Source organism: Engraulis encrasicolus, unplaced genomic scaffold, assembly GCF_034702125.1.
Source record: "Engraulis encrasicolus isolate BLACKSEA-1 unplaced genomic scaffold, IST_EnEncr_1.0 scaffold_170_np1212, whole genome shotgun sequence".
Classification (NCBI taxonomy): domain Eukaryota; kingdom Metazoa; phylum Chordata; class Actinopteri; order Clupeiformes; family Engraulidae; genus Engraulis; species Engraulis encrasicolus.
In genome coordinates, this window is record NW_026945241.1 from 70,896 (window position 1) to 86,070 (window position 15,175).

Sequence of the window (15,175 nt, forward strand, 5' to 3'; positions counted from 1 at the left end):
ACACACACACACACACACACACACACACACACACACACACACACACACACACACACACACACACACACACACACACACACACACACACACACACACACACACACACACACACACACACGTTTGCAAGTTTGAAAATGTGGTTGGAAAATGTGTGTGTGTGTGTGTGTGTGTGTGTGTGTGTGTGTGTGTGTGTGTGTGTGTGTGTGTGTGTGTGTGTGTGTGTGTGTGTGTGTGTGTGTGTGTGTGTGTGTGTGTGTGTGTGTGTGTGTGTGGGTGGGGGAGGGGGGTGGGCACCTCTTTTGAGAGTGTGTATGTGAGTGTGAACTCCAGGACAGTGAACGCCCCACAGTAGTCAAGGCAGGTGGGGAGGGTCATAACACACACACACACACACACACACACACACACACACACACACACACACACACACACACACACACACACACACACACACACACACACACACACACACACACACACACACACACACACACACACACTGACGTGATGCTTACTGTAGCTTCTCCAGTTTGCAGTTTTGATGACAAACAGCAGAACATAACATTTCCACCGCTGAGGCCTTCAGGTGATACCCCCCCTGTATCAGCAGCTGTGTGAGACGTGATGTGTGTGATGTCAGGGCAGAGGCCAGATAGGAGACGCTCTCATCTGACAGGACACAGTCACCCAGCCTGGAAGAGACATCAGGTTACAGTTAGACAACCTCAACACTACACACACACCTGGACAGTACTGCAGCCTGGGAGAGACATCAGGATACAGTTAGACAACCTGCACATCAACACGAGACACACACCTGTAACAGGAATGCGTTGTGGTGGTGGTGGCTTAGGTGGTAGAGCTGCCGTTCAGCAACCAGAGGGTTGTAGGTTCGACTGCTCTGCCTGACCCCATCGATGTGAGCAAGATACTGAACCCCAACTTGCTCCTTGTGGCAGGGTGGTACCCTCCGTGGCAGCCCCTGCCACCAGTGTGTGAATGTAAGTGTGAATGGGTGAATGTGAGGCATACAATGTAAAGCGCTTTGAGTGCTCGAAGAAATGGAAAGGCACTATATAAAGTCCACTTACACCAGCGCACACACACACACACATACACACACAGTATTTTCTAATACAAATGAAAACCCTCTGAGAAAATCCTGTTGCAGCAAATTGCCATGTGCAGATTACTTGACTTTGACCTGACTAGGAATTCACTACAGTTTATATGCCACGCCAACTCAAAATCACAATCAAGATCAACCTTTCCTCAAAAACTAATAAAAATGAGTTGCAATTTGCTCATTTGAGAAAGTGGAAGATAGAACCGACACATTTTTGATTGGTGGACTCAGACATATCAGTGAACTGAACAAATTCAAGTCTGTTTTAGTGTGAACTCCTGAAGTCTACAGTAGCCTAGGCAGACAGAGAGGGTCAACACACACGCAAGCACGCACGCACGCACGCACGCACGCACACACACACACACACACACACACACACACACACACACACACACACACACACACACACACACACACACACACACACACACACACACACACACACACACACACACACACCAAGTCAAGTGTGACTTACTGTATCAAGCGTGACTTACTCTAGTGTCTCCAGTCTGCAGTCTTGATGTCTAAGAGTAGAACATAATCGTTCCCCCTCCTCTTTTCCCAGTTTCCCAGAGAGTGTAGACGTGTGTGAGGTCAGAGCAGAGACCAGATAGGAGCAGATATCCTCTGTCAGATGACATCCCTCCAGCCTGGAGACAGAAAGCAGCATGACACCGTATATGCATAGATGTGGAACACACACACAGGACTGAGAACATGAGCACACACACACACACACACACTACCAGGGGTTCCCAAGCTCCACCATAACAAGGCCGCCATATACCGGTAGATTCCAGCCAAGGCCCCCCTCACATGGGCTGTGCCACACTATTGTTGTGTGTGGATGTTCACATTGGATAAAATCTGTGCACCCGCTCTCACAATCATAGTAGATGTCTGTGTCAGCACTCCATTCAGATCACTGAGATGCATACAGTATATGTGAGCTCCCATTGGAATATATATAAAAAAACAATATCAATAATATTTTTGTTTATTTTGGTGTACATGAATTATTCCATTATTTATTTTGTTTTGCTTTACTTTTTCTTCCTACTTGCCGCAGACCCCCACTTTTAAGACCACAGATCTAAATTAATATAGATGAATTCCATGATTGAAGTGAGATTGATCTAGATTGATCTATTGATCTCTATTGTAAGTCGCATTGGATAAAAGAGCGTCTGCCAAATTTAATGTAATGTAACTGAGTAAAATGACTTCAATATGATCCTGTAGTCCAGCCTGAGTAGTTTTAGGTAGATTATGGATATGTGGCTGTTTTCTTACTTTATATTACCACATTCCTTACGGCTCAATCGTGTTATTTAACTTTATATTGTGATATACAAATCATTAAAATCATAATACCTTATTTTCAACAACAATGCAATACTGCCGTTGTAGGGCAGAATTTCACTCTCCACAGTGTTGCAATTACTCCATATGGAGTTGAATTTATACATTTTTACAGTGTACTTTTTAATCAGCTCCCAACACAAATGTGATGCGATCTGGGAAAACCCTTCACATGGTGGGATTTTACATTTTTGAGATATCGTTACCATTTGAAAGTCAATTTCAAGCTCTTCCCAAAGGTGTTTTCGTTATTTTCATATCTTGTCTCTATCAAATGTTATACTTACCCAAAGTCAACTTAGTCGTTCGGAGGAAAAATCACTCTAATGGTTGAGTATGGAGATTGTGGCCAGAGGAGGTATTGCAGCTACTTGTATGTATGGAGATTGTGGCCAGAGGAGGTATTGCAACTATGCAAGGCTGTTGTGGCCAGAGAAAGTATTGCAACTATGCAAGCCACTTGTGGCCAGAGAAGGTATTGCAACTTGGGAAAGTGTGAGGTTGAGTATGGAGGATTGTGGCCAGAGTAGGTATTGCAACTATTTTTTCTTTGATTTATTTACGTAATGTGTTTAGTTTTGAGTTTGAGTCAAAGAAACAACTAAGGAAACAAAACAAAAAAAAGCCTTGTTTCAACACAGCATGGATAGCACATTATTATGGATAATTATTATGATCATTAATATGATCATATTAATATTATAGTTATTGGGATACTGTATAATTGAGCCATTCTAAGTACTTTTGACACTCTAATCCCTCTAATCCCCTCAAATAATGGAGACACTATTACAATTAGCCATTCATTCAGTGCTTGATTATCATTATCATCTTTCATTCACTAGTTTGTAAGAATAGCTGTAATCCACATCAATACAATTGACTGCTTCTAACCGTCAGCTGTGTAAGAATTGTTTTCTTTTCGTAACTGTAATACAGCATAGACCTCATTTGCATAATAAAAAGAAATTTAGCTCTTCCTCTGTCAGATAGGTATCTAGAAATTGAACTATTCTAGAAGAGTAACACGGTTTGAAAGCAGTGCAGCGTCCTGATACGATGCTCCGGATGCCTCACTGATGGTGGGAGATACGGGCAGGACAGTTTTTTGGTCAAGGTACCTCTTAAAGATTAGTCTCCTCCTTCTGTATTGTCTCTAGTTGATTCTTGCTCTCACTCATGACCATAGCACAGCCCCACCCCCCTAACCATCACCATAACTGAGGTAGCTCATCATAGAACTGGGATCCGTCTCCAGTCCCACACCATAGTTGGATTACTTAGAGTAAAGGTTACGCCCAATGGAGTGAACCCCATCTACATGGGAATCTCCAATTGCCTCAGGTCCAATAAGTGCCTTGGATTTGGCATAGTATAACTGGACAAAATTAAATAGTTTTGACAGAATTGTAATTCAGATTATAAAATAGGCCTAAATTTGAATGAAGGGTCATTAGGTTTAATTACTGCTCTTGCAGTCATTGATGATTATCACTACTCAGAAAAGCAAGTCTCAGAAGCAATACCTGAATGAAAGCAAAATTTAAACTAGACTGCCTGTGCAGTCGCCTTCGACTGCTTAAGGTATATCCCCGAAACGCGACGCTTCCAGTCCCCCATCATTCCTACCACTCCCGTCCACCATTTCGTAAACGTATATGATACATACAGACGTGACATGACGTGCATAGGCTTAAAACCAAACGACTATTGTGAAAATGAAGCAAAAAAATGGGGCAAATGGTAATACTGTTTTAATGGTTCAGTGGATATACCACATTAGGTACAGTGTAATAACCAGTGTAACAATATTTAATACAATGTAATTTTTTGACTTACATCATGTGTTTGTGCGTAAGTGGTATTACATGGTATTGCATATTGTTACACTGGTATTACACTATATCACATGGTATTGCATACTGTTACACTCGTTATTACACTGTACCTGATATTGCATATTGTTACACTGGTATTACACTAGTGTTACATGGTATTAAATATTGTTACATTGGTTATTACACTGTACCTAATATGGTAGATTCACTGAAATGGTGAACCATTAAAATAAGGTGTTACCGGGCAAATCAATCCACCCAGTCAGAAGTTATGGGCCAAATGAAAATTCCGCCATTTTGAAAGTGTTGTCTTCCAAACTCGAATCAGTTCATGAACCTGCCCAAGAGCATTCACACACAAAATCTGGGACAAATCCATCCACCCGGTCAGTAGTTCTGGGCCAAACAATAATTCAGCCATCTTGAATTTAGCCATCTTGAAAGTGTTGACCTCCAAACTCGAATCAGTTCATGAACCTACCCTAGAGCATTCACACACCAAATCTGGGACAAATCTATCCACCCGGTCAGAAGTTATGGACCAAACAAAAATTCGGCCATCTTGAATTCAGCCATCTTGAAAGTGTTGACCTCCCAACTCGAAGCAGTTCATGAACCTACCCTAGAGCATTCACACACCAAATCTGGGACAAATCCATGCACCCGGTCAGAAGTTATGGACCAAACAAAAATTCGGCCATCTTGAATTCAGCCATCTTGAAAGTGTTGACCTCCAAACTCGAATCAGTTCATGAACCTGCCCTAGAGCATTCACCCAAAAAATCTGGGACAAATCCAAACATCCGTTCAAAAGTTATCGCGTTAACACGAAAGACCTTACGCGGCGGCGGACGCGGCGGCGGCGGACGCGGCGGCGGCGGACGCGGACGCGGACGCGGCGGCGGCGCACGCAAAACCATTACATCCCCGACGCTCCGCGTTTCGGGGATATAATAATTCATAAATCTCATTTATTTATCTTCAATAAATTTCACTACTTCTGAGAACAACAAAACACTGGGGAAAAAAGGCCTGGGTTTTTTGTTTTGCTTTTTTTTGTCTCCCAGAGACGCCCAAACTGCTGGATAACTGTGGGTCGTCTATAGGCTACATACTGGCCTGTGTGTATAGAATATCATTTCAAATTAAATTGTCTATTGATTCGTCATGTATAGTCATGTAGCCTATTTTTAATTTACTGCCCAGCTTTTGCCATCTTTAAATAGGTTTCTAAAGCATTCCACCACGTAAAGAAACGAATGACGTGTATTGGACCTGCCCTTTTACTGTTTAGGGTATGAAGCGAAAATGTCAGCAAAATGTGTCAGAAATGCACAAATGGGAACTATCAGTGTCTCGGAAAAGTGCAATGCGCTCTCTGCTCGGAGGTAAAACATGGTTTTGCGCGATTCCAAAACACCAGCTGCACGCTAAAAAAACAAACATACATCATGCCTCGGAATACTTGTGGTAGGCTACACAGGACGGTGAAGACCGCATTGTTTTTTTACCCTCTGCAGCAGGCAGCACAGACATAGGCCTAACAGAAGAGAAAAGGTTGTCTCCGCGCTTATCTTCTTCACTATCTTGCGCGTCGCTTGAAAGGACTTAAGTTATTTGAAAGACTGGAGTGAAAGTCACCGGTGCATCTCAGTTTGGCTTTGAAAATTGACTGTTGAAGATGTGTTAACTGAACCCCTTAGTTAGGCAAGACATACGTGCATAGGTATATTATTTTTCAACATCTGAGATGATCCATTGACGCTTCTACAGTGTTAGGGAGCCAGCTAGGGAACCAAATCCACGACACTCAATTCAGCACAGTGTATTATGACAAAGTGCATACCAGCGCGGAAAAAGAAGGAATCTTTTTGCTATGCGCTGCCTCGGAATAGTAGCCTACAAGAGCACTTTTGACCCTCTGCAGCAGGCAGCACAAAAAATAGAGAGAAGAAACTTTTTTCTTCGCGCTCTTCTTCACTGTCCGGTGCATCGCGGGAAAGGACTGACATGAACTAGGTTAAACGTCACCGAGTATCTCAGACTGACTCTGAAAACTGCTGAAGACATGTTAACTGAACACATTCATTTGGCACGGTTCTAAATAAAAGCAATTAAATCTTCCACATCTGAGAAATCTAACAAGCCCTGTCTTGACCACATCTACATATCGTCGGCTTGCTACCAAAACCGCCTAAGTCCGATTTTGGGGTTTTCGGAAAACAGGGAAAAACTAGGCGCCAAAGGGGGCGCCAAACATCAGTGGCGGTTCTAGGAAATCTGAGACCCTGGGCAAAGAGCAATTGTGAGTCCCCCCTAATAATTTTGGTCAAATGAGATTTTTGCAGAACTTTACTCCTCTACCACATCTGCATCATCCTGTCATCCTGTCTGAGTCATTGGTCCACTACAAACAGTACCTGTCTAAGATGTTAATTTATTTTCTTTATTTATTTTGAGTGAAGCTGCAAGTCAAACGTGAAATGGCTCCTAAGGGGAAAAAAACACTTAAAAAAAAATATTTGATGCAGCACAACAAGAATAATGCACTGCACATTATTTTGATAGTTATACTATTGTTTTTAAATTTTATTCCAAACTTTAATCCTGAATGACAAAAGACCAACAAAGGTTGGTGTCTGCGCCTGCACTTAACACCCGTGTATTGCTTGGTGCGTGCACTCCCAAAAAGTAGTAATCACTCAAAATAATGGAAAAAAACTTTAATCCTGGAAATGGTGAATAATTGAAATATTTTTGTAGACCTTGTAACAATCTAGCATGCTGGTAAATCTCATGTCTACCAACAGATTTTCACAGATTTCTTTTACTTTCAGTCATATTAGCTTTCAATGAAATTTTAGTTAACATTCTCATCCAAAGTAAAACTCTTTTTGTCATTGTGCCAGAGCAATTGCCACAGTGGTAATACATTCATTTCTCATATCAGGATAGATCCAGATTGCAGTGCCACACAGAGTAAGCCATGCAGTGGCCTCCAATCTCCATGTTGAGGTCCCATCAGTCATGGAGGAGGATGAAGGGGTGGGGCACTTCTTTTGGTCCTTGTACCTCCTCACGAACTGTCTCCTCCTTGTTTATCATCTTTGATTAACTTCTGCTATTTTCCATGCTCATTGAACTGCCCTACCCCCCCAACCTCGCCCATGACCGAGGTAACCTGGTCATAGAACTGTGCCCCGCCCACTTCAACACCATGACTGTGGCATTCAGAATATGGAAACACTACTGGATCCTTTACACACTTGAAGTTGGGCATCCTACTGTATGTGCAATAGAATATTGCTCTAGTGACATTCTCCACTGCTGTTTTAAATCTACATTATAAAACAGTAGATAAATGTATGAAATAACAGAGTGTTGTAAAAGGATGTAGTCTTGGGCAGCCTTCTATAAATCTGTGATAACATCAAATAAAGCACATGATTAAGAATTGCTCAATTCGTTTTGAGGCTACAATCATTGTGTGGTAACAAGATTGTCTCAGACAGATGTCTAAGGATGAAGTTTTGAAACATGAAGAGAGAGAGAGAGAGAGAGAGAGAGAGAGAGAAAAATTAACAGATGTAAATAAACTTTTCTTACAAATAAACTGCTTCTTGCATCAAAAGTCAAGTTACCCAAGTCATTCACATTGGCAGAACAATTGTGCAAAGGGCCCCAGGATGAATAGATAGGGGCCCCATATCACCTGCCAAGATCATAATAGGGCCCCTACCCCTGCCACCTGCAGGAGGGCCCTAGGCCTACAGGCAAATGCCCTCCTTGTCCTCCCTATAGCTACGTCCCTGGTCATTCATTTTCTCATAGGCAGTGTGTGTTTATATATACAGATTTTTGACTCTGGTGACTGTTGTGATTGTTCAATAACCCTGGCGGAAATGCAGGGTGATGCAGCTGTGGTAGGGGAGTAAGTTTATGCAAAAATCTCATTTCGACCAAATTCGGACTTAGGCGGTTTTGGTAGCAAGCCGACGATATTTCAATTCAGTACCGTTTATTATGACAACAAGTAGGACACAGCGCAGTAAATTAAACTTTTCGTTATAGATAAATCAAATCTATCCAATCAAAAAATGAAATCTACATTCCAGTGCCGTTTAGTAGCCTAATCGCAGTTGTAGTGATAAACTGCAAGAGGCACATGAGACTGGAGTTGATAAGCACAGCGCTCGACGGCCACTCCTATCCACGGAGAGGTTTCGCCTACTGTTTCTTTGTATTCACTGTTCCTTCTTTCTTTAGACCTATAACTTGAGGGAAAACTCTGCTTCATTGAGACAGAAGGCGTTTTCAACTGCTCGGATGCGCTAACAATGAGTGTATACACATGTCTAAATTCTGAGCCTTCAAGTCTACAAACTGTGATGTTTTTCCCTCAACCTTGCGCGCCCCTGCGCTACAAGCGTAGTCAGCACGTTGGCTGCGCAGGCAGACTGCTCACGGCTGCCGCCCTTCTCACCAGACATCGGGCCATTTCAATCTTCATTTTAACACATTAAAACAGCGATTTCAGACAAAATATTTTCAGAGATGATAGACAAGATGTTAAACAACAAAAATTTAATGAAAAACGATTTCAGGAAAACATTGCTTCTCTACCTATTTTCGCTCTTTCCTGAGAAACGCGATCTCCGACGGGTTTTCCCAGATCGCATCACAAATGTGAGAATAGATTAAATAGATATTTTTTATCTCGCCCGATATGAGTCTCACGTCAATGTAGAAGTCAGTAAATTGTTTTTAGTCATGGATAGGCCTAAGCGGTTAGGGTGTCAGACTTATAGCCCAAAAGTTGCCAGTTCGACTCCTGACCCGGCTGGTGGGAAGAGTAATTAACCAGTGCTCTCCCCCATCCTCCTCCATGACTGAGGTACCCTGAGCATGGTACAGTCCTGCCGCACTGCTCCCTTGGGGTGCCATTGGGGGCTGCCCCCTTGCACGGGTGAGGCATAAATGCAATTTAATTGTGTGCAGTGAACACTTGTGTGCTGTGTCACAATGACAATGGGAGTTGGAGTTACCTAGGTGGGCTTTAAAGGCTTTTGCTTTGTTTTTTTGTTTGTTTGTTTTTTCACTTTGAACCGTCATAAGATTCGCAAATCAATACATAAAATAGTACAAAAAAGTTCTGTAGCTTCTGTAGCTTTCAACTTTGGCAATTTTTATAATTAATTTAATGCAGCATGTTAGCATAATGACCCACCACTAATAAACATTTTAAAATTAAAATTGTGTCCAACTTTTGTACACCCCTTTTAAACTGTTATTGTATTAAAAGAAAACTATATGCATCTCTTTTAAGATACATGTTTGGAATAAACTCAAATGTCTACATCCCTGCTGGACAATAAAATGTGTTACTCTGAGACAATTAAACTACAGCAGTTTATGTTCGGATTTCACATTTCAGGTTATAGTCTGACTTACCAGGATAATAAATAATAATATCCTTAATGGTTGCAATAACATTGTAAAACACGTTTGTAAAACACTGTATAATCAGTAAGTAGAAATATACATAGGTAATGTCAGTGTGTGTCGTGTATTTTCCTCCTTGATGTATTTCTGCCCAATTGATAAATGATCATCTTTATCACATTTCTAAGAGAATAGCAGAGTAAATACTTATACAGGTACATGTACAAACTGTACTGTATATACCTCAACTCCCAGGGCTTGCAGTCTGGATGGCACCCAGCTGAAGATGACACATGCACTGATGATCCTTGGTCTTGGTCTTGGTCTTGGTATTCGTCTTGGTCTTGGTCTTGGTCTTGGTATTCGTCTTGATATTCGTCTTGGTCTTGGTATTCGTCTTGGTATTGGTCTTGGTATTCGTCTTGGTCTTGGTATTCGTCTTGGTATTCGTCTTGGTCTTGGTATTTGTCTTGGTATTCGTCTTGGTATTCGTCTTGGTCTTGGTATTCGTCTTGGTCTTGGTATTCGTCTTGGTATTGGTCTTGGTATTCGTCTTGGTCTTGGTATTCGTCTTGGTATTCGTCTTGGTCTTGGTATTCGTCTTGGTCTTGGTATTCGTCTTGGTATTCGTCTTGGTCTTGGTATTCGTCTTGGTATTCGTCTTGGTCTTGGTATAGGTATTGGTATTCGTCTTGGTCTTGGTCCTGGTCTTGGCCCTCCAGCGTCAGTTGTGCGAGACGTGAGGAGTGTGAGGTCAGGACAGAGACCAGACAGGAAAGGCTCTTCCCTGACAGGGTGTCATCCAGCCTGGGAAAGACATCAGGTTATAGTTAGTCAACTTACGTGTACTGTATATGTAGAAAAGGACTGGAATAGTGAAACAAAGATAGGAAGAAACATGACAGACAGGCACGTATACACACACACACACACACACACACACACACACACACACACACACACACACACACACACACACACACACACACACACACACACACACACACACACACACACACACACAAACACAAACACACACAAACACACACACACACACAGGCCCATCGACAAGGGGGGGAAAGGGGTATGTTGTCCCGGGCCCGGAGAGATAAGAGGCCCAGAATTGGGTCCCCATTACATTGTATGTATCGGGGGCCCTTTCAGAGGACTTTGTCCTGGGCCCAGCAAAAGCTGTCAGCGGTCCTGCACACACACACACTCACACTCACACTCACACTCACTGTGCTGAGGTGGATGATGTGAGCACATCAGTCAGCTTCTGAAGAATGTCATCTGGCTGGAGGAGTTCAGTCTGGTCCATCTCAGGTGTCTTGATGTACGTCTGCAGGTCAAACCCATTCAGACACTTTTTTGAAGTATTAAACTTAAACTGTCTTGTCTCCCACTGTCCAGGTAAGAGCATCTCTACAGACAGAGTTCCTGAGGTCCTGTCAATGTGCTCCACTACAGCATGCTGATTCAGCTCATTCAGACAGTAAAACAGGTTGATCTGTCTGTCTGATCCACTCTGATATCTGTTACGGCCTCTATTAGAAGAATCCCTGATGTGGCGTTTGACTAATTGCACTGTTGGCGCTGAGCTCTGTGATTGGCTAGCGTTCTGTGGCATTAGGTGTATTAAGAGGTTCTGATTGGACTCCAGAGAGAGGCCCATAAGGAAGCGGAGGAAAAGGTCGAGGTGTCCATTCCTACTCTGTAAAGCCAGATCAACGGCCATCTTGTATAGGTCTTGAAGTGTTGCTGCTCTGAACAGAGCAGAGAGCTGAGAGGTTTGCTGTTGGTCATGTTGGTACATGTTTCTCTCACTATTGCTGAAGCAGAGGAACACATATAATGCTGCAAGGAACTCCTGAATGCTGAGATGCACAAAGCTGAACACTCTCCCCTGGTACAGTCCAGCCTCCTCTTTGAAGATCTGAGTGCATACTCCTGAGAACACTGATGCTTCTGTGACATCAATGCCACATTCTCTCAGGTCTTCATCATAGAAGATCAGATTTCCCTTCTCCAGTTGCTGGAAAGCCAGTCTCCCCAGCTTGAAAACCATCTCTTCATCTCTTCCTTCAAGCTCTGTGTACTTGGCGTTTTTATTTGTAACCTGAATGATCAGGAAGTGTGTGTACATCTGCGTAAGAGTCCTTGGCATTTCTACGCACCCTGATCCATCTGATGTTCTCTCTACTACTGTAGCTGAAATCCAACTGAAGACTGGAATGTGGCACATGATGTAGAGGCTCCTGGATGACTTCAGGTGAGCAATGACTCTACTGGCCAGGCTCTCATCACTGAGTTTCTTCCTGAAGTACTCTTCCTTCTGTGGGTCGTTAAACCCCCTTATTTCTGTCACCTGGCTCACACACTCAGGAGGGATTAGACCAGCTGCTGCTGGTCGGGTGGTGATCCAGAGGAGAGCAGATGGAAGCAGATTCCCCTTGATGAGGTTTGTTAGCAGCACATTGACTGGGACGGACTCTGACAGATCACAGCACTCTGGGTTTGAGTAGAAGTTAAGGGGAAGTCGACATTCATCCAGACCATCAAAGATGAACATGGGTTTTTGCTCTGAATTGGTGAAAACTCTTGGATCTGTTACGTCTGGGGAAAAGTGCTTGATAAGATCCACCAGACTAATGGTTTTGTCCTTCATCAGATTCAACTCACGAAAAGGAAGTGGAAATATGAAGTCGACATCCTGATTGGACGTTCCTTCAGCCCAGTCCATAATGAGCTTCTGCACAGAGACTGTTTTTCCAATACCGGCTACTCCCTTTGTCAGCACAATTCTCGGTTTGACTTCTTTAGATGATGGCTTGACGTGTGCAGATGACGGTTTGAATTGTTCAGATAATCGTTCAAAGATGTCACTGCATTTGATTGGCTTGTCTTGGACTGCTTCTCCCCAGGATGCTCTCTCTATCTGTCTGACCTCATGTTCTTCATTGACCTCACCTCTCCGCCCCTGTGTGATGTAGAGGTCTGTGTAGATCTCCCTGAGCAGTGTGTGATTTCCCTGATGCGTGAGTCCCTCCATCAGACACTGAGACTTCTTCAGCAGACGAGATTTGTGGACCTGCTTCATTCCTAACAGATCACAATGGAAGCTGTACATGACACACACACACACACACACACACACACACACACACGCGCACACACACACACACACACACACACACACACACACACACACACACACACACACACACACACACACACACACACACACACACACACACACACACACACACACACACACACACACACACACGCCAGATCACATTTGTGTTATTAGTTAAACAAGGTCAACGGTCCTGTGAAAAGCAAAAAGCAAACCGGATTCCAACTGACACAGTGGCTTATAGAGTTACTGCAAAAGACAAAAGACGGATTGTTTATATTTACTAGTGGACATCACATAGGTTAATAATTTTGGTTTGGTGAATGGGGTTAAAATCTGATGCTGCATGTATTTGATACTGACCTCTGACCAGCAGGAATATCTCGTCTGAAGGGCACAGGGGGATCCAAGGATCCATGGTCACTCTTCTTGAACTCACAGCTCGGCACTGGAGAACGTGATCTTTTACATTTCATTGGGATGGAGAAAACATGCACACAAACAAAATCAGATATTGTTCAAAACATGACATCAAAGGAGTAGAGAGGGGGCTCACACTCACACTCACACTCTCTCACACACACACACACACACACACACACACACACACACACACACACACACACACACACACACAAGGCAAGGCAAGGCAAGGCAAGGCAAGTTTATTTATATAGCGCATTTCATACACAGGTGCAACTCAATGTGCTTCACAAAGTTAACAAATGTAAATGAAAGGAAACAGGGAAGAAAGAAGGAAATGAATTAGAGTCAAAAAGCGTTTAAAACATTAAGATAAAACAACACACACACACACACACACACACACACACACACACACACACACACACACACACACACACACACACACACAAACTATCAGAACAAGCAAAACACATTTTTGTTTTATTTAGTAGATAAATCAGGTCAAAATATAATACATGAATGTACACAATATATACATACATGTGTTCTGTCAGGACCATTACAGTCAAGAAAAAACACAAGACCAGAAATTCTCAATGCAATTTCTTCATTTAAAAATAGTTATGCATTTGGCGGTATGGTTCTGTTCAGAGTCATCCCCTGTTTTCCATGAGCACCAAGGAAAGCAGAGATTCAGGGAACAGTGGCAGCATTGGGAATGCTCACCCAATTTAAGATTATGAGAGCAAACAATCCCCCCATGAACAGAACAGGCAACACGACAAGGAGTAGCCCATACCATGTCATACAGGACAAGGTGGTTCTAGAGGGGCAATGGGTTGCGAAGGAGCAAGCAGCCAGGAGTTGGGAACAAGCAGAAGACTTTTAAAAGGCACAAAATTTGAAACTGACCAATAAGGAGCAAGGAGAGTTGATTGGCTGATCTCGAACACCTGAGACAAATAAGCAGCAAGCTCTTGACTACCATGGCCTGGCCAGAACTAATGCTGGGGCTAGTATTTCTACACCACGTTCCACATTATTATGCAACTGACATTTTTCGCTGTTTCCCCAAATAATCAATGCAAATGACAGTCGTCATAATTTTCAAGTCATCCGCCATTAGATTACAATTAAAACGTTTTTGAATGAACCTTCCGATGATAACGGTATTTTTTAAGTAATAAAAAACTTAAAATGCTCTGTTCCACATTATTACGCAAAGTAGTTTTGTAGTGTTGTAATCCAATTTTCTTTCTTTGTTTCCCATTTACATCAACACAGTTGGATTTTTGTACCTTCTAAATTACATTTCAATGTTCAATACTTGATGATAACCTCTTTGTCTTAGTAACTGGAATGCTGCCTTTAACATTGAAGTCAATGGCAGGGCATTGCATGGGAGTTATGGAAGCCCAGATATCCTTGATGCTTTGCTCTCAACTGTTTTTGTTTGTTTGGTCTGGTGACCCACACTTCACTCTTCAATATACCCATAGATTTCCATGCCACGTTTAGGTGCTTTGGTGGTATCGACATTTTAACTCACCAGACATAAAACCCCATTGAAAATGAATGGGATGTTATGTCTGGTGAGTTAGAATGTCATCATCTCCAAAGCACCTAAACGTGGCATGGAAATCTACGGGTATATTGAAGAGTGAAGTGTGGGTCACCCGACCAAACAAACAAAAACAGCTGAGATCAAAGCAGCAAGGATATCTGGGCTTCCATAACTACCATGCAATTCCATCACTTCAATATTAAATGCAGCATTCCAGTTACAGCTTATAGCAAAGTTTTGAACATTGAAATGTATTGAAGGTACCAAATGCC

The 15,175-nt window shown here is 42.6% G+C and overlaps 1 protein-coding gene across 1 annotated transcript; it reads right to left on the reverse strand.

Moving 5' to 3' along the window:
- Positions 1-11,096: 11,096 nt before the first annotated feature.
- Positions 11,097-12,517, reverse strand: LOC134442480 (NLR family CARD domain-containing protein 3-like). Its single transcript, XM_063192631.1, has 2 exons — positions 11,317-12,517; positions 11,097-11,116 (listed from the first exon to the last, which is right to left on the reverse strand). Exons 1-2 carry the CDS (start codon positions 12,515-12,517, stop codon positions 11,097-11,099), a joined length of 1,221 nt encoding a protein of 406 aa, XP_063048701.1.
- Between the last annotated feature and the right edge of the window lie 2,658 nt (positions 12,518-15,175).

What these genes read in the sequence shown, in the direction of transcription:
- LOC134442480 (XM_063192631.1), bottom strand. Translation starts at nt 12,517, where the DNA reads ATGGACTGGGCTGAAGGAACGTCCAATCAGGATGTCGACTTCATATTT. An exon ending in GGATTCTTCTAATAGAGGCC is followed by an intron (nt 11,117 to 11,316) that starts GTAACAGATATC and finishes TTTGACCTGCAG; the next exon opens with ACGTACATCAAGACACCTGA.